At 35.4% G+C, this 23,578-nt stretch overlaps 2 protein-coding genes across 5 annotated transcripts in view; one reads left to right on the top strand and one right to left on the bottom strand.

The window, feature by feature from the left end:
* LOC105212498 (elongation factor-like GTPase 1) overlaps positions 1-23,578 on the top strand; it is a 148,265-nt gene that overhangs the window by 26,065 nt on the left and 98,622 nt on the right. The window contains exon 8 of one of the 3 annotated variants that reach the window (XM_054230169.1): positions 22,727-23,293. The exons of the other annotated variants lie outside the window; for them this stretch is intronic. Coding sequence (XP_054086144.1) covers positions 22,727-23,085 — 359 coding nt within the window. The 3' untranslated portion in view covers positions 23,086-23,293. Of the gene's footprint in view, positions 1-22,726; positions 23,294-23,578 lie in introns of those variants that run through there. 3 annotated transcript variants of the gene reach the window in all.
* LOC105212485 (uncharacterized) overlaps positions 1-23,578 on the bottom strand; it is a 52,040-nt gene that overhangs the window by 21,530 nt on the left and 6,932 nt on the right. The gene's annotated exons all lie outside the window — the stretch shown is intronic.

The following is a 23,578-nucleotide window of genomic DNA, read 5'->3' as shown; positions in this document are numbered from 1 at the left end:
AAAATTGCACACAGCTGAAAAAGGGGGTTACAGCAAGAGTGCGCTGCCAGAACGCAGAGGAGGAAATCTAAATACCAGTATCGTATGGCCAAATAGCGTGCCACTGCTTGGCTATGAAAGTGCGAAAGACGCATCGGAATTTATAAACAACGCACAGCTAACAGCTCACAGCGCTCAGCACGATGATCACAAATCACTTTTCGCATTTCACATTTTTATTTGCGTGCTTTCCAAATATTCTGCCGGGTTTTATTCGTAATTTTGAGTGGAGGGGTGTATGTGTGGTTATGCTCTTTTATTCGCTTTGCCCATTTTTCTAGTTTGGGCTGATTCTCAAGCGCTCAGTGGCTTATTCTCCGGTATGCATCTTTTCAATTTAGACTGATAAAAATTCTGCTTTGCTTTTATATCTCAAATATTGCACTTTTTATTGTTTTTAATTTGGAGGCTTTCATTTATAATTTAATTTTATTTATCTAAGTGTTTTGTTAATGTCTACAAAAAAAGAATGAAAGTTTTATTGATTTAAGGAAAATAAATAGGAGCAAACAAAAACACTGAAAGAATCATTTTGCGATTAACGGTAAACAACCTCAACGAAGCGTTCATCGATCTCGTTGAGTTTTTTATCGAATGCATCGGATATTTAAAAGGTTTTTCATATTCTTTACCTGATGAATTTATAATATGAATTTTAACGAAAATTGTCCACAAAATATATATTTCGTTCATGGCGCCATCTAGCGGAGCTTTTTTACAAGAAAAGTCCTCGGAAACACAAAAAAGTTCTTTTGAAGATTTCAGTTAAATCGGTGAGTAGGTCAACTTTCGTAGAAAAGCTGTCCCAGATTTTCATCAGTCATAACTCTCGTTAGTATTCTCAGTATGGCGAAACTCGATTATGCTAGGCCAAACTGCTTGAAATGCAACTCTGACAACACATCTTTTCTCACTTTTTAATATTTTAATATTTATAAAATTTTGAATTTGAAATAAGATCTGATTACTCGAAAAACCTAATTCATCCATTCTCTGCTTTCTGGTAGCTTTCTTGATCCATTTTATGCCACACCATACTCCTTATGTAGGTGTTGTTGCGGTTAATTTTGTTGCTTTTTCTCTTTTCTTTGAACCGCCATCTGTGATTTGTGCTCTTTAATTATGATTGATAGCTGTGAAATGGTGCAATGCTTTGGCATTAAAAACACCACTAATAGTAATAATAATACAGTTAATATACGAGTGCACATGCAGCCGAACTTTTGAATGCGCACACACTCACGGTTCGAATGCGTTCAATTTGATAGGCGTGAAATAGTGTGTTGCTTTGTTGTTGTGCTGCAGTCTCGTGGAAAAGTAGTTGAATTAACAGTTCGTTGATTGATTTGTTACGGTAAACTTAATGACTTTTCAACCCGCACACAACATTACCACACTCTTACTCACACACTCTTGCAGATTTAAATGTGTGTGTGTGTGTGTGTGTGTAGGCTCGACTTTTCTTTGCTTTGCTTTAATTAAGTCATATTGAACTGTGTTCTTTTTGTTATTCTTTCATTTTAGCTAGTAATTCGTCGCATTAAGTGGTTTGGCTAAACACTTTTATGTACAACAACAATAAAAAAAGGTTATATTAACCCTATTACATAAGTTAATTATGCTTACTTGTCACGTTTTAATGAGGCGATTTATATAATGCGATTAAAAATTTCTAATTAAAGCGTGCATTTTTTCGTCATGAAATTTTATTTCATATCGGTTATGCTTTCCACCGCGATTATTATTTCCATTTATTCGTAACAGAACCGATGAACGGTTGTTGCGTAATAGTTTCAATGCGCTTATGACCTAACGCCGGAGTTATGCAATGAAAATGGCGCCGCGTTGGCAATTAAAAAAATTATGTAAGGTGGAGCTATGTTTGGACAGAACAGAATATTATATGATTACTGGTGTTTTATAGAGGCATATGAAGGGTATAGCGAAGCTATAAGGATTGTTGAGAGACTTGATTTCGTTGAGACATATTTATTGTCGAAATCGACTCCTTTAGATAATGAAGATACACCAGTCAGTGTCGCCAAGTGCTTTTACTTCTCTTATAAGTATTTTTTCTGATCACCTGTGGGGTTCTGAGCGACATTTAATTCTGTACATAAAACTGGTTCATATCTAACTCAAAGTTTGGTATTTGAAATAGGTATTTTACTTTACGATAGCTCGAACAGAGCATAAGGGTATAAGAAAGGTTTAGCCCCGAATAGAAAGACTTTATCACAAAGCTTCACCTACTGTTTAAATACATTTAAAGATCATCAGCCAAATATAGTGATTTTTAAAACCCATTTTTTCATTAAATGTAATCCTAAATGTAGGCAACGTTTTGTATTCCACTTTCCGAAATATATTTTTACACTCTCGCAACAAATGGTTCTAAAGAGAGTATTATAGTTTTGTTCACATAACGGTTGTTTGTAACACCCAAAACTAAACGAGTTAGATATAGGGTTATATATACCAAAGTGATCAGGGTGAAGAGTGGAGTTCAAATCCGAATGTCTGTCTGTCCGTCCGACCGTCCGTCCGTCTGTGCAAGCTGTAGCTTGAGTAAAAATTGAGATATCTTGGCACCATAACAAGGTTAAGTTCGAAAATGGGCTGCCACGCCCACAAAATGGCGAAAACCGAAAACACATAAAGTGCCATAACTAAGCCATAAATAAAGCTATGGAAATAAAATTTGGTATGAAGGATCGCACTATGAAGGGGCATATTTGGATGTAATTTTTTAGGGGAAGTGGGGAAGTGGTCTCGCAAACCAATAGAGCTATATAAACCAAACTTTCTGCAGTCGTTTTTTAGCCACTTCCTAATACAGTTCAAAAATGAAAGAAATCGGATCATAACCACGCCCACCTCCCATACAAAAGTTAGGTTGAAAATTACTAAAAGTGGGTTAACTCACTAACGAAAAACGTTAGAAACACTAAATTTCACATAAGAAATGGCAGATGAAAGCTAACTCAGATTTTTTACAAAATGGAAAATGGGCGTGGCGTCGGCCACTTATGGGTCAAAAACCATATCTCCGAAACTACTTGACCGATTTCAATGAAACTTGATTTGTAATAGTTTCCTTACATCCCAATGATATGTTGTGAAAATAGGCCAAATCGCTTCACAACCACGCCTACTTCCTATATACCAGAACTTTGAAGACCTGATCTGAATCGTTTACTTTAGAATATATAAAGTAAGCACTAGTGAAGATATCGGTGCAGAACTTTGCACAAATACTATGTTTATAGTGGGCAGCCCCATTCTAAAAATTGCCGAAATCGGACCATAGGTTTTTAAGGCCCCATATATCGAACACGAGGACCTCGCTGCTTTTAACCTAATATTAGGGTTTCCAACTTTCAATGGACTTTATGCACTATATATGACGAATATGTGGGTCAAATTTTGTATTATATAATATAAATAAAGTTAAATAAATAAATGGTGAGAGTATAGAATGTTCGGTTACACCCGAACTTAGCCCTTCCTTACTTGTTTTTACTATTTTGCTACAGCTTTGAATAACTTTCAAATTTTTTTTGTATTTTTGGATTAAATTCCACAATTCTTGTTTTGCTTTGATCCGTTGTACTTATACTCGCACCAGAGTGATGTTGAATCCCGAGAAACACTACCTTCTCTAGTTAATGCATATTATATATTATCGCAAAGCAACACCAGGAACACACAAACAATGTTGTGTATAGGTACATAACTGTAAAGTACATTGTGCTCCTTTAATTTTCTAAATTTTCATATTGCTGCCGCTCTTCCTAGACCACCAGTATTCCTTTATTGTTGCTGTTGTTGTTGTAGTTGCTATTCCAGTTATTATGCATAACGTTTTCGTGCTGCATTGCAGCCGATGCCTACTTGCAACAACCAATGGACATATTTATGCTTCTATGTAAGAATGTATATATGTAAGTATGTGGTGGATGTATAGCCTCGTATGCAAAGAAACATTCGCCGGCTCATGCACTTAAGTAGCAAGGAATGCGGGCTACAAACAACGGTTTCATAAATTTTATGCTTATTTATGCCACCATTCTTATTGCTGCTACCAACTGTTTTGATTGTACTATTGTTGTTGCAATTGCAGTGTGGAGTCAAACAACAAGCCGACGTGCTATTTATGAGCCTCTGCAAGCAAATGCAATGAACACATGGACTCATGGACATATGTACGTGTATGTGTGTATGTTGGCAGGAGATTGCTTTGCATCCACTTTTGGGAAATGATCGTCTGATTTTCGCATATATGTATACGTGTACTCTTCTAAATTTGTTTGGTGAAGGGCAAATACCTTTATGTTGTAAGCGTTTTGTGCATATTCTAGTCAGCGTTGTTGCTGTTGCTAGTGTTGTTGTTGTTAGGTCAGTACTTGACTTGTGTGCAATTTGTTATTTTAATGAATTCAGCGGAAAAGTTGTGTAGTCATAATCGGGCGTGGAGACTTTGAAGTTTTTCGCCAGTTCTAAGAACCGCCATTTTGGTGTTCTCTGCAGCTTCAGGGAGGAGACGAAATTAGGAAAATGTCGATGACTAGTATTTTATGTCTTAATGTTTGAATCTTAAATCTAATTCTAGCATATATTTTATACTAGTTCCCCTTAGGCCAAGCTCAGAGTGGAGAGAATGGGATGAAGTTCAAATAGAGCTCATTCTTATCTTCGCCGCTTTGTTCTATACTTCTCTATGTCCCTAGCATTATGCTAAAATGTTAAATATTAATATTTTTTGAATTTAATTAAAGATTTCTAATAAAACTTCCCAATTTTAACCAGTTTGGCAAATTTATGTTGCCAAAGACTGCTTGAAGCTAATCCTTGGACTTTTCACCTTTTCACCACTGTTAAAACTTCATTACCCCAAATGACCATTTAAACTCAATAAAAGAAGTAAAATAACAAAAAAATCAGCAAATATTAACAACAAATACAAAGCATACGACAGATCGTCGATTATTTATGTTTATATACATGTTTATTGATAAAAAATGTTGCTGCAACATGCCTGTGTTGCTAAACATTATTATTTTCCTGTTGCTGTAAATTTTTACAGCATTTTTAACGCTAATTTCTTGCATTTTATCGCTAGCTTTAACGTCTTTATTGGATTTTACGTTTTTCTCACTCTCGCGCACTCTCTCTGTGTAATTTAAAGAAAATATTACCATCTTAAGCATTATTGTTGTTGCTAGTTTTCTGCAAGCTTTCTTTGATTAAGTACTATAAAATTACGATTTTAATGTGCATGTGCCAGGCAAAAGGTGATGATTAAATGGAAAAGCGCCGTTATAGCATTTACATAAAAATGAAAGTTCAATTGAGGTCAAAGCGCAACAGCTAGCAACAACAAACACCAGAGGGGTGTTAAAGGTACATAAAAAAGCGTGTCTTCTAATGCAACAAAATTAACAAAAGGCGTAAAGTCAAGCTGCAGCGTTGCCATGTTGATGATAAGACTGCAACAGCAACAAACAGCAATTGTCGTGACCGTGAATAGCGGTGCATGGTTTTTAGCGTTCTTTTGCAGGCTTTGCCAGCGATTTGCCGTAAACGCATGCGCTTCTTAGATGCACAAATATATACATATTTATATATATATCGTATATATACTAATGTCTGAAGTGCCTTTTTGTGCCCACTTGTAGTGTCGTCGTTGTGGTTTTGGCTCATATGAATTATCTCCTGCTCGTTGTTGGTGCTGCAATTTGTCTGAGTGAGTGGCTAATTCATTGCGCTTTGTTGTTTTTGTAGCTGTTACCTTTCGCCATTACTGTGCGCGTGAAGCGCCCAACACACATTTTGTTCCGCACTTTTCGTGCACTTCCCTGTTGTTGTTGTTACTATTGTTGTTGGCAGATACAAATGTACTTTGGTTTTTTTTTTGCGCCAAACTATTTGCGAATGCTGTCAGCACCATTCTTCCGCTGCTTCTCTTCTACTTGCACTGCCCATGCCATTACTGAAACACTGCTTGGAGTTGGGTCTGCTGGAATTTGCAATTACTTGCACTAATGCCCCTTTGTCTTATTGCATGTGTGTGTAACTGTAAATATTTTCCTATGCGCGCGTGTGTGTGGGTATGGTTCACATCGCAAATAAAATGCAAACTTTATACTTTTCTTATTGTTGTTGTTAGCACAACTATCCGCATGGTGTAGCGGTGGTGAGTGTTATAATCACCGTCATTGTGCATGACACGCGAATTGTGTAAAACAAATGAAGTAGAAAATTGAGGAACTACGGAAATGAGATTTCACTTTTTATGAGTGGTGTGAATTTTGCTGCCGTTATTATTGTTGTTGCTTTTTTTTGTTGTGTTGCAAGAGTGAAACTGAAAAAGCACATGCCACACACACTCAGTCATACACCCATACAAGCGAATGAATTGAGTTTATAATTTTCTCACCACCCGAGAACAGAAATGATGAAAGAAAATATGGAAAAAAACAATGAATGCAACAAAACAAAAGAAGAGGAATGCCGACAAATTAGTTTCAATGAATTTGTCAAAAAGTTTATGCAAAGCTTTTCCCAACAACTGCTTTGAATAGATTTCATTTGGAGATCACTTTCTATGATTTCAAGGGAGAAATATATTTATTTGTGCTTAGGTGTAAAATAATTAAAATGGATAAAAAAACAATTTTATTTGAATAAGGGTACAGGGTATTGAATCATGGTACTTGGAAGCAAACTGACATGGCAAACGATTATTCAGATCTTCTCTGGTGCACAAACAACTCCTAGGTAATGTCCTCTCTCGCCGAACCAAAAGCAAACTGTACAAGTCGCTCATTATTCCTGTTCCGCTTTATGCTGCAGAAGCGTGCACGATGTCGACATCCGATGAGACAACTCTAGGAGTTTTCGAGAGAAAGATTTTGCGGAAAATTTATGGTCCTTTGAACATTGGCAACGGCGAATACCGCAGACGATGAAATGATGATCTGTATGAGTTATACCATTGACATAGTTCAACGACTAAAAAGACCATTGCAACACTGGCTAGATCATGTTGTCCGAATGTATGAAAACACTCCAGCTTTGAAAGGGTTCGATGCAGTACCCGCTGGTGGAAGCACAGGAAGATCTCCACTCCGTTGGAAACATCAGGTGGAGAGCGACCTGGTTTAACTTGGTATTTCCAATGGAATGGCTCGCTCTTATTAATTCATAAAATTGTTTTTGATATTTCTTCTACGGTCGCATAGTATTAATCTCAGATAGAGCTCGAAAGTTTTCGCTTTAAGAAATTAAGGAAGTTTAAGATCGTGGAATAAACAGCAATGATTCCTGGTTAGATCAGAATCGTGTAAGAAGACAGCACGTGGAGACTTATTGATGAATCATATTTAGAAAGGCAGGAAACTATTCTCTGGTGTTGTTGTTGTTGTTGTTAAAGCGCCATAAAATATTCCCCAACATTTTTTGAGAAATGCTGCTGATATCTCAGTCGGTTAAAAATCGGGGTTTCTTTCGTTTACGTAGAGCCGACTGTCGTGGGAAAGAGGTGTGGCAGGTGCCATATTCCATGCTTGTTTCCCGAAAAACTATGCCAACCATGCCAAACTAACAAGTGTTTTTCCGCCACGCATTTTCTACGCTTTCCAACACTGTCGCCGCAATTGTGCCGCATTCCATGCGGTTTTATACGAAAACAAAAATAATTTGAAATGCTAATTTGTGCGGCGAATTTGCTGCATACCAAAAAGCTTGCTTGCAACAACAGCAACAACAACCAGCATTTTCACATGCATTTCATCTGCAGCTTTTCATGTTATTTTCAAAGTAATTATATACACAACTATATCTATTTATTTAACTATATAAGCACTACGCGCATTTATGTGCATAAATAAATATATAAATTAAGCATTTCAATGCGGTTTGCAACGCCTGTGTACTGCATATTTCTATAATTTTTGTTTTTGTATACAAATGTGTATGTTTGTGTGTATTTGTTGTATTTCCATTTGCCACATCATCAGAGCCATGAATGCGCAATTTCTCTTTTGCATTTTTCATTATGCCAGTGGCTAAGGTCAGATTGGTCGCGGCGACGGCGCATCATAAACACAAGCACACACTCGTATATCGTGGACCAAGGAGGGGTCGCAGCTGCCCCACAGAGGCACAGTTGCACAATTGTGAAAAGGCATAAATGTATGCAAAGCAAAAACAAAGCAAAACGGCACTGCACCCGTCGTCACTCTCGAGCGTCATAGTTAGCGTTTGACATACTCAGCGGCGGCCATCACCTAGGACCGTCACTCACAGTCACCATCAACATCAACAGCCAACAGCGCCGTCACTATAACAATTACTGACAATCTCGGAGTGCTGCGCCGCAGCATCAACGTCACTCGATATGGCGGCGCAGTCACCCATTGTGATTTTTATAATTTTTCCTTTTTGGTCTCTGTTTCATTTCTCTTTAAATTCAACTCATAAATACGAAATTTTATGCTGGCAACAAGCGTTTTAGCATTTTATTGCAACAACAACAACAATGAGTGGATATGCAACAAGTGCGCTCGAAAGCGCCAGCCAGCACAGCATCCCAGCTCGGCCCATTTTGGCTGCGCCGTGCCGCGCCGCTGATGTATGCCATGGAACTGTCTATGGTTGTATGGCGGCATTGTCTAGCTGTTTGGCCGCTGAGTTTGGTTGCGGTTTCGAATTTGACTTTTTCCATCAATCAAAAGTGACTGTGAAAAATATGCCGAATGACTGTGACCGCCTGTCAGGCGCTACGCTGCGCTGCTGTGCCATTGACATTTATGTGCCGGCCATGAAAATGCTTTAGAAAAGGTTTAACTACAATTTTTTTCTGCTTGCCGCCTGATTTTTCGCATTTGTAAAGCTAAGTTGGTCAAGTGGTCGTTAAATGGCGTTGAAGAGACTCTCTTCAAGTATAAAAATTCAGATTTTCACGGATTTCTTCGTCATTTATGCAGTTTAGTGTTCAATATTATTGTGTTATGACTTTTTTTTGTGGCAACACTATTCCCTTAAACATATATTCACAATAAACTGCTTTTAAATATGCTCCATAGAGAGAGTGTAATTGCTATGTAAAGGTGGCAATTCAGGGACAGCGGAATTTTCATCAAAAGAATGTCTTAAAAAATGCATTCAATAGCATACAGCAATAACAAACATTTATAAATCTACATTATTACTACTTTTATCTCATCTCATACCTTCATACTGAACTCTCACCCTCATCATTCAAATCACTTGCCTAAATACCCAACAACAAGAACAGCTGTTGCTCTTACTTTCATTATGTGTGTCTAAAAAATGCCCAAAAGCGAAAGGTTACTAACTGCTCGTGTAAATAGTGTATATTTAACTCTAATTTTTATATAAGTACTCATGCACACACAAACACACCTAACTGAAGTTGTTATATCCGCAATTAAAGTGCAATTAGATAATGTTTGGATATTTAAAGTTGAATTCAGTTGGGTTGGAAATCAGCAGCGCGTTTGTTTACCTTTTCACTCAGAGGCCAAATATAAATGAAGCCTCAAAAAAATAACTTTACTTTCATTTTTCTTTGCCGCGACGCATAAATATATCTGTAAGTACCCATTACATGCAACAAATCAAGGCAAGCAGTTGGATTATTCGAGAGTGAAGCGCAGAGAAACCGAAAGTATTTTTATAATTGAAGCATATTAAAGTACAACTAAGCTCAATTAAAAACTCATAATCATTTGGGATTTTCCTATTTAACTATAAATTGCTTGAGGTTTTTGTTAATCGAATACTATTATATTTATTTATTTATAAATTGTATATAATCCAACCTATATCTATTTGGGAAACAAACTTGAGCAAATAAACTCTTAAATTACTTTAAAAGCTTCCCAACCATTATTTCATTCTCTAGTGCTAATAAAATTTTAGATAAATGCCCAATAGCGTTTTCACACAGGAGCTAATTGATCAATTAACCGGCCTCTGCTCGATTAAAACGCTGATTAAGTTCGATTTACCATACAAAACAAAAATATTCATTAATGTTTTATTGGATTTTAATCGACTTAAAAATGAAATGCAACTCTGCGTCAAAAAGCAAAAACAAAAATTTATAACAGCTGATCGGTTATCGAGTAGCCGGCAGTGTGAAGGGCAAAAACTGGTTTGTCAATCAAAATTTTATTTGATCAATTAAATTGGCTGTGTGAAAAGGCTATAAGATGGCCTAACTCGCCATATAAAATCTGAATGATCTGATAGGGTTTCTATATTTTCCCGTAGTTGCTAGAGAGAACATAGGGTCTCTGAAAGGCTTTACTGTTTGTTTATTTGTTAAATAAAAGCTTTGGTTCGAATTCTAATCAGAAATTAATGATGTTAGTAGAGCTTCAAAGCTCGTCGATCGAAGTATCCACGTATAAGTTATCATAATCGTAAATCATTTTAAGTAATCGGGTCTTATTCAATCATATACAGTATTCGCCAAAATATTTAAAAAATATGGGATTTGACACCTTGAGGTTGCCAACACTTGTTTCTAAACATTGACCAACTCAGAAGCTCAGAAATCGATCATTAAGGAGTTCACCATATTCGTATCAATCTATATTTTAACAATTTATTTTGTAATTTCTCTTTCTCTCCCATAATTACTAAAATATGTCTCAAATATGAGCCGAATTGAATAACATATGTAATTTTTAGTAATAATTGAACTATGACGCCATCTGTCGTGAATTTTTGCTACTATATTCAAATGATGTATAGATAATATTCAATGGATTAATATATGAACCATATCCAAAAAATGTTAAAGATTTTTTTAAACACATTCATACTCACTTTCTTTGATAGAAAAACAGTAGAATTATCTATTAGTAACAAGTACATACCTGAAAATAGAAATAGAAAAAAAAATACATTAAATAATTGGGAAAATAATAATTATAAAGCAATATTTGAGACATATTATGAAATAAATTATATATATTTCAGCATATCTTCATAATTTATACACTTTGATTGAAATCGGCGTGCTTCTTTCATAATTCAAGCCAATAAAAAAACTCGTTTTAAAAATGCACTTTATTTAGCATTTATTCTAAGAAAGGTGATCGTTTTTTCTACACCCCTTATTTTTGTGTGCCATACATTCACTGAGCTGAACAGTTATTAAGCGCTACTGCATTGCCTTCCATCGACACGAAACCTGCAATTTGGCAGCTACGTTTATAAATTGCCGCATACAAATACAATTGAAATGATAAATGAGCGCTGATGTCTGTTCGATCCGCCAGCAACCGGGCGAGTAGCTTACACCTATTAGCTTTGCATTGTTGCCAAACCGATGCAATGCAATGCAATGTAGCGAGCTAAAAGCAAAGCTTGTTTTCCGCCTCTGAACGAATGCGCACAACGCATGGCAATTAAATAACAAAGTGCAACATGCCGCTTGCAACATACAACCTCTAAAGTGCAAATAGTAAATGATTGCTGCACTGTGTGTTGTTGTTGGTAGAATGCATTGTCGAACTACAAATCGATTATGCCACTGCTGTGAAATTATAACAGCGCTAACCGATAGGCGCTGCGTCATGTCATGCCACGCCCACTCTTTCACTTGCAACACTATGAGCATTGTAAAACGAATTAATTGAAGTGCGAACAACAAATGGGCTTGATTGTACAGGGATATATGTGTGTGTGGAGGCAAATGACTTGCGAAAGACATTAAAATTTTATGTAGAACAATTTGTCGGAGGCGTAATATTGATAAATGTGATTCATCTTGTTTATTCATATTAATAATAATAACAAATTAACAATTTTATAAAAAGTATTTTTGTGCAAGTACAACGGTTATAAATGGTACAGACAGGGTATATTAAGTTTGTCACGGTTTGTTTGTAACACCCAGAAGGAAGCGTAGGTGACCTTATAAAGTATATATATATAAATAATCAGTATGTTGAGCTGAGTCGATTTAGCCATGTCCGTCTGTCTGTCCGTCTGTATATATACGAACTAGTTCTTCAGTTTTTAAGATATCGTTTTGAAAATTTGCAGATGTTATTTTCTCTTTAAGAAGCTGCTCATTTATCGGACCACTATATCATATAGCTGCCATACAAACTGAACGAGCGGAATCAAGGGCTTGTATGGAAAACTTCCGCATTTTACTACATATCTTCACGAAATTTGGTGTGAGTTATTGTTCATAGAAATAATTTAATCTCCGAAAAAAATTTTTCAGATCGGTTCACTATAGCATATAGCTGCCATACAAACCGAACGATCGGAATCAAAGGCTTGTATGGAAAACTTCCGCATTTTACTACATATCTTCACGATATTAGGTGTGAGTTATTGTTCATAGTAATAACTTAATCTCCGAAAAAATTGTTCAGATCGGTTCACTATAGCATATAGTTGCCATACAAACTGAACGATCGGAATCAAGGGCTTGTATGGAAAACTTCCACATTTTACTACATATCTTCACGAAATTTGGTGTGAGTTATTGTTCATAGTAATAATTTAACCTCCGAAAAAATTGTTCAGATCAGTTCACTATAGCATATAGCTGCCATACAAACTGAACGATCGGAATCAAGGGCTTGTATGGAAAACTTCCGCATTTTACTACATATCTTCACGAAATTTGGTGTGAGTTATTGTTCATAGTAATAATTTAACCTCCGAAAAAATTGTTCAGATCAGTTCACTATAGCATATAGCTGCCATACAAACTGAACGATCGGAATCAAGGGCTTGTATGGAAAACTTCCGCATTTTACTACATATCTTCACGAAATTTGGTGTGAGTTATTGTTCATAGTAATAATTTAACCTCCGAAAAAATTGTTCAGATCAGTTCACTATAGCATATAGCTGCCATACAAACTGAACGATCGGAATCAAGGGCTTGTATGGAAAACTTCCGCATTTTACTACATATCTTCACGAAATTTGGTGTGAGTTATTGTTCATAGTAATAATTTAACCTCCGAAAAAATTGTTCAGATCAGTTCACTATAGCATATAGCTGCCATACAAACTGAACGAGCGGAATCAAGGGCTTGTATGGCAAACTTCCTCATTTTACTACATATCTTCACGAAATTTGGTGTGTGTTAAAAAGAATTAGTAAAATGTTTTCTTTTTTTAACTTACTTTTTCTTACGTCTTTAGATTTGCTTAAACACATAGTTACTAAAAGAAATGCACCTGTGAAGGGTATATTAGCTTCGGTACAGCCGAAGTTATCGTTTTTTCTTGTCTTTCTATCATATGATTTTATAATGCACCAAATCCCCAAGCACTGGCGAATCGAACACAGTTACAAAAAATTCAGTTTATTGTTGTTGTGCTGTGAAATCATTGCTTTGAATCAATATTTTTTATACGCTAATTAACCCAAAATTAGTTGTTTAACTAAGCATAAGAAAAAAAAGAAAAATAATTAAAAACTTTATGACTTTATTTGCTTTCCAAATAACAACAGAAGCTAAACGGCTAAGCAACTCTGCAACTTTGTGCAATAAAGAATTTAACAGCGTTGTCTTTTCTATCATATTCCCCCCCTCCCCTCTGCTTAAGTGGTGGCATCAGTAACCGAACCCAAGCAGAGATTAGAAATATACATTGAAATTGTGATGAAAAAAGCGCTTACAAGCTACCACCGTCGCTTATCTGACATCACAAACAACCGCGGCTCATTTGCGCTACTCCCAAGCAATAGCAACAACAGCAACAGCAAAACGCCATAAAATGCCAATAAATATCTAAGCAATTTCTAGTGGTTGCTTATCGAGCGATAAGCCATCTACACACTCATTTATGAAGAGCGAAATAAAAGTGGAAAAAATCAAAAGCAAAAACAAAAACAAAAACTTAAACGCGATAAAAAGCCAAAAAGCAGACAAAGTTGTAGAAACCTTAAATCAGCAAAGTACACACACACACACTAACAAACGCGCACATTAGTATAAGCTTGTACTTGACTGCAGCAGCGTTGACTAGCGAATGGTGGCGGGGGGAAGTGAAAAAGCATTCCAAGTTGTACGCTGTCTGGTCAATCCCGCAATCAGCATGATATATCTGGCAACTTTGAACTTTGGCTGTGTTTTGCTTTTGCATTTTGCTTCGTCTCATGAGGCCGGGCGCAGAGCCTAAAACTAGGCATTCCGAGCGGCAAATAGGGAGTGCACTTGAGTATGTGTGTGGTAAGGTGTGTGTGCTTGAAAGTGTTTTTTTGTTGCTGTTAATTTACAGAATTACAACAACAACAACAAATGCAACAAACTGCAAGCTTGTAATGCTGAGAGCGCTGGCGGTGAGGCAAAGCAAAAAAAAAGAAATCAAAGCAACATTCTTCGCGTTGCCCAGTAAAAGTCTGAGAAACATAGCTGCAGAATCTGCACATACATACATACATAGATACATACGTACACGCCTAACTATGAGGGTGGAAAAGCTGGCGCTGGGAGAAAGATGTTGACTTCAGCTGAGGCTGGGAAACAGCCAACGCGCACAAATTAAGATGCAGCGCACTGATTAGGCATGCGTTTCGGTTTTGCGGCGCCGCTCCCTCAAGAAACACATACTCAGATATACACGGCATATGCAAGTGTGTGTGTGTGTGTGTGTATTATCAAAAGCAATAATGAGCCTAAGGGTTAAAGGTGTTTTTCCACATTCATTTCACTTTGTTATTGCTGTTGCTGTTGTTGTTGGCTGCTGCAAATCATGCACGACAGATAAAACACTAACAACAAAAAGAAGCCAACTGCGCCTTCTGGTTGCAAGCAGTGAAAGAAGCATACGAAATTGGCTTTTATTAGACGTTAAATGGCAACCGTTTGTAGCTCATGGCACTCAATGAGGAAATCAATGCAGTGAAATCGTTGCTGAATGTTTCCAAACAACAGTGTTTGTTGTTGTTGTTGTTGCTGTTTGCCTTTTAACTTTGCACACACAAACTGCGCTTAGTTAGATTTTGTAGATTTCGTTTGCAGCGGCAAAGACACGGGTGCGGACGAGTGCCGCTTTAACGTATAGTGAAATGAAAAAAAAATCTGTAAAAACAAGCAAAACAAGAAAAAGGAAAATAAAATACCGTCAAATGCACGAAAGCCACACACAGCAATTTGCAAGTTGGCAAGCAACAGGGTGCCGCCGCTGCCATGTGATTTCAAGCCACCGCTGTGTTGTTGCCTTTTAATTTCTGTTGCTGCTACAGTTTTACTGTTTTACTGTTTATTTATTTATTTTTCATTGCTTTATTTATTGTGTTTTGATTTTCCGTTTCTCTTATCTATAGATTTTTGTTTTAGTTGTTTTTGCTTTCGCGCAATTTTCTGCTTTTCAGTATCGCAATCGAAAGGAGTGTGCCTCGGTGCCTTATTTAGAAAGCAAAATTTATAGACCAGAACTAAAGAGTTTGGCATCGGCTGCAACTTTGGCTGGCTTCGGCAGCAGGCGACCGTCACTTTCATTCACTCGTACGCTGCGCTATCGCACTTTGCTAGATAAATCCATAAATAGTTTATGTGGCTTATATATAAGCAGCGCGATCAATTGATTGTAAGATAAAAACCACGGTTGCTCTAACTTTTTCGGTAATAAAATATATAGTTTAAGATGGCTTATACTTATATGTATGTTTATAGAAATATGTTTGTTTAATTTATATTTCAAAAGCAAGGTTATAAGCTAGAACAAACTAAAAAAAAATCAATATTAAAAACAAGAATTTCACAATTGATCTTCAATTTTCTTCAATTTTGTTATGAATCCCAACCGGTAGACCCTATTTTCATGGCCTGAACTGTTGAACCAACCAATTGGCGCCAAAGTGCCAGAAGGAGGGATACGTTGCGCGCTGTTTTGGACTCTGCTATAACCGCGTAAGCGCTGTCTACGCCAGTCAAGAAGACGAAGAAAAAGAACTGTTGAACAGTCGTCCGCATCCAGTGACAACAATTTCTGCTCATGTTTGCGAAGTCTAATGAAGGATCCTTTGAGAAATACTATGGGTCTCGTCACTGGAGCGTAAAAGGTACATTGAACTTCTTTAGATCAGCAAGGTCCATCTCGGCGCGATCATAGCTGTGCTTTTGGAATCTCGTCCGATGAGTACACATGCGTTGAGACTAGGGATCCTGGCAGATGCAAGTTGACAAAGTTGTGAGGAGGAAGGCGAGCTGGATAACAACTGAGTATTTCCTCATTCAATATCCAGCTTATGCAGACTGAGGTTGAAACAGATTGGTAGTCTCACCTTTGGCGAAACTAGCTAGAATTACATTAACCAACTCCAGAAACTTGTAACAGATTTCAAGTGCTTCGTCGAATCATAAGGGTTTTTTCGGATCCATTAGGAGCGTTTTGGTATCACTAACGACAGAGCTCAAAACTGTCCAAGTAACTTAACCTAACTTACTCACTTAAGATCGAAATGTGTTGAGTCGATAATTGAGATCTTTTTTTACTATCTCTCAAATGATATCACGATTTTTTTTTGTTTGTCAGCCAGTACCCGAGTAGCATTGGGACAAGTTTTGTACAATCGCTTGAACCCTAGTGAATCCAAAGAAAGTCGCACTTCTTGCTTGACTTTGAACTAGTTCTAAAAGTACCTCGCAAGGTATCATAATTGTAACAAAAGTATAAAGAAGAATAATCAGTTATTAATGAAGTTAAATTCAAGACCTTAAAATTTCAAAATCAGAAACAACTTTTCCCTATTTTTTCTTAATATGAAAGAGTCACACTCCCCGATAAGCATTTCCTGCAACAACAACTCTCCACTTCAGAAAAAGTTATCACTTGAAAAATCCGTCGAAAATCCAAAGTACCAAAAGACCGGGAACAAGCAACAAATTATAAACAAATAAGAAATGCATATTTAACTAAAGTACAAGAGAACACTTGTCAGCACTTTTACTTATGAGAAAAGTGAAATTAGTATGCAGCGCCGTGGTGGTGTCTTTAATGAAAACGCAGCAGCGCATACGAAATCGCTTAAGACGCACTTGAAGGCGGCGGCAAGTGTAGCGGTGTTGGCCCAGAGCTCAGCACGTGGTGCCCTACAAAGCGTGCTGGCACAGGTTGAAAATGAAAATGTAATAGTTTGCCGGTCGTCGGAAGACAAGTGCTTGTGTGGGCATACCCCAATGAAAGACTTAAGCAACAAACTTTGTTTACTAATTCACATAATGCCAACGAACAGGCGCATACTTCTTAAGATACATATGTATGTATAAGTAATATGGGTGTCACACTCAGCTGCTGAGGTAGCGTAGGCGCACAGCAAAGCAAACATTGTAAACCGAACAAATGTAAACAAGATAAATTGGAAAAAGCTAAGAATTTGAGAACAAACCGATTTCATTGTTATTGTAAATTTGGTAAAATCATATATCGCTCATACAAGAGTGTATGCGGTAAGCGGCGCTGCGATAACCTAGAAAATCAAAGCAGCGTAAAAACAGAAAGCCAACGAACTAAGGCGTCGTGCATGGCGACAAGCGTCAGCTGAGTCTCATACTCACTCGCTTATGGCTGTAGTACACTGTAGTTAACGCTGTGACATTCCCTTTGCATGCATAGCCGGAAGAAAGGTGTTGTTGTTGCAGTGAGGGGAAAACCAAATCGGAAAATGACGGTAAAAGGTGCTTCCAACAGTCTTGGCTTTACTTCAGCTTATATGGTAATTGCTTGGTGAAAATTATTTTAGTTGATCCACTCCTTATTGGACTTATCAGCTTTAAATGCCTTTGATTTAAACTGATTTGTGTTTTTCAATGCACTCATTTGACATATTTTGAATATTCTTTCTTTTGCTTTGCCTTGAGTTCATTTGTTTTATCGCTCGCTTAATTTGGTTCATCGCTTCTGCAGAAGTGCAGTTCGTTGTGTTTAATAGTTTATCCCTTTCTCTTCTCTTTCTATGCTCTGTATTGCCTTGAAAGGCTCAAAAGTGATTTGTGTTTAGCTTTTACATTTTTTATACTTGTCTACTTTATAAGGTCACATTTAAATGCTGCCGATTAACTAAAATAATCCGTACACAAAAATAACAATAATAACAAGAAAAATTCGAATTGTTAATATTTATTGTTTTTAATGCATTTTGAATAGATTTTTCTTATAAAAAATTGTATTATTCGCAAGGAAAATTACTAAAACGCTGTCTTCATATACAACCTCAAATTTCAAAAATATTTTTTTTCCTCAAAATAAATAACAAAATATAATTTAATTATGTTTTTATTATTCAAAAAAAAAAAATGTATGAGGTTGCCATTTGATTTAAAATATACAAAGTTAATAATATAAAATAATAATTATAGAATTATATAAAAATAAGGTTAAAGAAAAGCAAAGAAGAGGGAGGGATTGAAATACAGTTCGAAGAACATTGGTACATATATTTTACATGAAACCTTAGAAATTGATAATGATCAATTATTATTCAACACAGCCGAGTTCATTGCACATACAGTTATATTTAAAGCACAAGTAAAAGCAAACAAGCAGCAACAATTAGTCAAGCGGCATTTGCGCATGCGCAGCTAAAACCATTAGCAGCATTCCATTGGCATTTAATTTGAGTGGCTTTGGCAGTGGCTTCCAGCCATTTAAATGGATGTGACATTGCGGCAAAAGCCTCCTTCTCTATTAATTAATCAACAAGAAGCTGAACAGCTAGAATGCAAGTTTTATTGAATCATTATTTATTTTGCATTAATGCAACTGGACAGCGGATATTTTCTATAGAAATTAGTACATTGTAGAAAGTCACTGAGTTGTTAGTTTCTATTTTGATTGGCTGACGACAGTGTTTGCAAATATATAGTTGTTATTGTAAAACGATTTTTGTTCTAAGCATTGTTTATTTTTGATTGGCCATTGATAGAGGCGAAAGTTCTACAAAATGCCGACGACATGCGATCAAGTAGACAACGAACGGTGAGCACACTTTATTTATTATGCACACAAACATATATATGTATATATGTATGTAAGTGCCTTGTGTGCCACATGTCAAAGCGCTATTTGCCATTTTACGAGACATTAAGCTTTGCTGCAAACCGCTATGTTTGTGTGCTTATGTACGCTCGTTGTTGTTGTTGCTGATTGTTTCGGCTGACTAACTGTCTAATTGTGCTTTGTGCCAATTAAAATTCTATTCACTAGGAGCAGCCGCTTATTTGTCCTCGCAATTGTTGAGTTATTTCCAGCAGGAATGCCGTTGCGGCCATTATTGCGCTTCGGTTGTTACGGTGAAAGGACGCGCTTGTTATTTTGTATTGTTAAATGAAGTTGTTAATTTAATTAATTCATTAAGCAGTGGAATGCGGCGTCGCATTTATTCAGCGTTTAATAAAACTGTAAAGTAATAAAGCTTACAGCTACAACAATAATAAAAAAAGCGTTTTTTATCGACAAGAACAGGGTCAATAATTCAATGGAAAAGCACTGAAATTATGTCATGTTAAATTGAATTAATTTTATTTAATTTTTTTCTCTTATTTGGGTAGTGTTTATATAAAAATAGGAGTTATTCATTTAATTTTTATTTTATTTTATTTTTTTTATTTTTTCATTTTATTTTATTTTATTTTTTTATTTTATTTTATTTTATTTTATTTGATTTTATTTTATTTTATTTTATTTTATTTTATTTTATTTTATTTTATTTTATTTTATTTTATTTTATTTATTTATTTTATTTTATTTTATTTATTTTATTTTATTTTATTTTATTTTATTTTATTTTATTGTATTTTATTATATTATTTTATTTAATTTTCATTTTATTTTATTTTATCTATTTTATTTTATTTTATTTTATTGTATTTTATTTATTTATTTTATTTTTTTTTTTTTTATTTTATTTCATTTTCATTTTATTTTATTTTATCTATTTTATTTTATTTTATTTTATTTCATATTATTTTATTTTATTTTATTTTATTTTATTTTATTTTATTTTATTTTATTTTATTTTATTTTATTTAAACCCCTCAACTAGCAAACTAGAAAAGCTTTCCTTCTTGTCACAGTTCATGACCCTCATTATCTAACACATCCACTACATATAGGTATCAGTTAGTGAGCTATAATTATCTTCCTTCACCACTTCACATCCCATTATGCCAACTGCTTTGCACTCGCTCATTTATTAGCTGTATCTATAAATATTTATCATTTGCGTGTGGGCGACGAACCACCACCACCAACCACAGTCATCAGCTACAATTTGACGATTTTATCAATCAACCGGGCATAAAATTATAACTATACTTAAATTTGAAAACGAAAAGTGTTGTTGCCCCTTGTCAAATGACTCTAAATTGAATAGAAAGTGAATTTTGTGACAAGCAGAATCTGATAAAAAAAAAACAAAGTGATTCCCAGAGTATAATGAACGTCACCCACACACATTTTGTTGTTGCTTTTGAGTGTGGTGTAGCTGGTGGGAGTAAGGTAACTAGCGGGAATGCTTAAAATAAGACACAATTTTTGTTTTAGGTGCACTTTTCTGTTTTTCCCAGCTTTCTTAAATGCTAAAATGGATTTCAAAAATGAAAGAATTTCACAAAAATTGTTAATAGGAAAATTCCATGCACATTTTCGACAATCTGCGCCCTTTGATCTTTGCCCACTTGACATTTGAGTGATGTTAATCTGAATATTCGCAAGTTAAAAACGGAACGAAAAAAAGTTTAAATCCAAAAGTAGTGAGGGGAAAAAAGACCAACTGAATGTGTATCTTATTTAATTTTTGTCTCAAATCTTTATCTTTTCACTTCTTCTTTCTTCGTTGACTATTGTAAAACAGTTACTTCCCAATTACTAAATACTGTAACTAAAAGCTGCTTTTGTCGCTGTGCTATTTGGGCCCTGCGGTGTGCGGTGAGCGCGCTCCAAATACAAAGCTCTCCCGGCTATCTAGCGTGCCATTTGTAGCCGCACAGCTGGTGACACACTTTTATTGTACAACAGATACACACACACATACATACATATGTGTGCCTGTATGTGTCAGCTTTGACCACAATTGTAGCTACATTGTCTGCGGCAATCGATCAACGTGAAACTGACACTTTTTCACATTATTATCTTAGGCGCTGATTAGTACTACTAGAACACCGTTATAGCCAACATTAGACTGATGATCTTTGCTTTGCTATGTAGATGTAACTCGTCGAGTGAAAATCTGTTGAAATGCATGGTATGGAATGCATAAACACAGAGATTAAGGTTAGCATGAAATATGGTGTTATGGCGCAAAATGTAGGGTTAGGGAGCAGAACTTTCATCGCTTCGCTTTGAGCACACTTTTTTTGTTATACGTGAATGCTTAACTTATTATGTGTGTTATTAGGTATGGTATGGTATGGTTTAACACTATTTTCATTTGTTCTTTTATTGATTTTAAAAAGTACCGTTAGCAGATTTTCAAATATTTTAATTTCATTCTTATATATTTCATTGTTTCATTAATTATTCGAATTTTAAGCATTTCATATGGTAATCTCACTCTCTCAATTGTTTAGCCATAAGTTGAAATTATTGTTAAGAGAAAGTTATAAAGAACTAAACTCTTTCTTTCGAAAACAATAAATAATGAAATCAAAAATATTTATTTCAATATAATTCATTAATTTATCGTTGAAATCAAATGGATCGCGTGAAGTTGGTATTTTCGTCCGGCTTTTAAATTTTTTTTTACAGATTTGATATAGAAAATAAGATTTCTCATTCCTTACTTAGCGTCAGATATCAAAATCTTCAAAAAAGAGTTACCAGATGTACTTATAAAAACGCATATCGTATTATATTTTTGATACAAGTTTATATTATGTAATTCTGGTAAATAGAGAAAATATTTTGTGTCTATTTTTTATAGAGTTGCCACCTGATAAATTTTTTTTTAAATTTATTTTAATTAATTGTTAAAAATTGGTAATAAAAATTGTATATTTTAACCCATTATTATATATTTATTCATAGTAATAATATTTTTCATAGAGTTGCCACCTGATTAAAATGTTTTAATTTTTTGTAAATTAATTGTTGAAAATTGGTAATAAAAATTGTATATTTTAACTCAAAGTCTTTAATTATATATGTATTCATAGTAATAATATTTTTTATAGAGTTGCCACTTGATTAAAATTTTTTTATAGCAAATAATTTGCTAAACATTTTCAAAAAAAACTTTATATGTTATCTAAAGCCTTAAATTTATAAAAAAAAGTAGTGTGGTTGCCACCCTTCAGAAATTTAATTTTTTTTATTTTATTATTTGAATAACAATAGATTACAATATTTTCTTCAAGTAACTGAAAAAATAGCTGTTTCATAAATATGCTAGACTTAAAACAAAATATAATAAAGCTATAATCATGTGTTCTCCATACCCTCAATATAAAACAATAGAGTTTAATGAGTAGCAAATTAATAACAGTTAGCCGCTGAAAACGTTATTTGTTATTTTAATTAAGAAATGTCTCCGTCTGTATCTGAAGCGCCGCACACCCATTATTTGTATTTGTATTTTACTAGTATTATTATAACATTTTATTGCTCTTTTCCTTATTTATCACCATAAGATGTTTAAAATTTTTTCACCGCTTTCATCTCTTTGCAGGTAAGTGCAATAAAGACGTTTCTATGTCGGCAATAAAGCATAAATACTATTTACCGACGATTGGCGGGCGACGACAGCCGAGAATGTGGCATAATAAAACAGCTGCAGCCACAGCCAACGACCAAAAGTGTACCAACGGTGCAAGTAGGTGTGATGACATTCACTTAAGTGTGTGTGTGTTTACGTCCACTTCGAATGGTTGGTTTGTGAATTGCGAATTGCCGCTGAGTGAGTGTGACTTGTTGACCAACAAACAAATACTGCGAATGTCCAAGCAACGAACGACAATGGCAACAACAAGTGTAGGTGAACGTGTGGCATGCCACCAGCACATTGACAATTTTATTAATAGTCCGTAGCTTGTAACAATTGTGGTGGAGTTGCTGTGGCAACAATTGTTATTATTGTTTTTGTTGCCATTGCGATTGCCAAGGAGAGAATTTTCTATCGAATATCAAACAATGAATGTGCAACGCTGACGTTTCAGACACACATACTGTCCGCAGATATTGGCACTAATAACCATTCAAGTGTACGACGAGAAGAGTTCCACACGCACACACAAAACGCAATAATAATAACAAAAATCATCGAAGATGTTGCTGATATGCGCACACCACACGCCACACGCCTCACTTTTGTGGTGGCAAACCACAAGCAACACACTTGTTGTTGTTTTTGTTAGATGCGCGGGCAGGCAGTCGGAAGACACGCTGGCTTCAGATAATTTATGTGGCAACAGCCGCCACTACGCCACCACAAATGCCGTTGGCATTGACCATAGCGAATGAATTAAATTTATAGGTCAGTAGTAACAAATTGCAAACCACACTTGTATACTCGAAAAAAACT

This window comes from Zeugodacus cucurbitae, chromosome 4 (genome assembly GCF_028554725.1).
Source record: "Zeugodacus cucurbitae isolate PBARC_wt_2022May chromosome 4, idZeuCucr1.2, whole genome shotgun sequence".
NCBI classification, from domain to species: Eukaryota; Metazoa; Arthropoda; class Insecta; order Diptera; family Tephritidae; genus Zeugodacus; species Zeugodacus cucurbitae.
The sequence above is the reverse complement of the archived record's forward strand: the minus strand, read 5'-3'. Positions and strand labels throughout refer to the sequence as shown.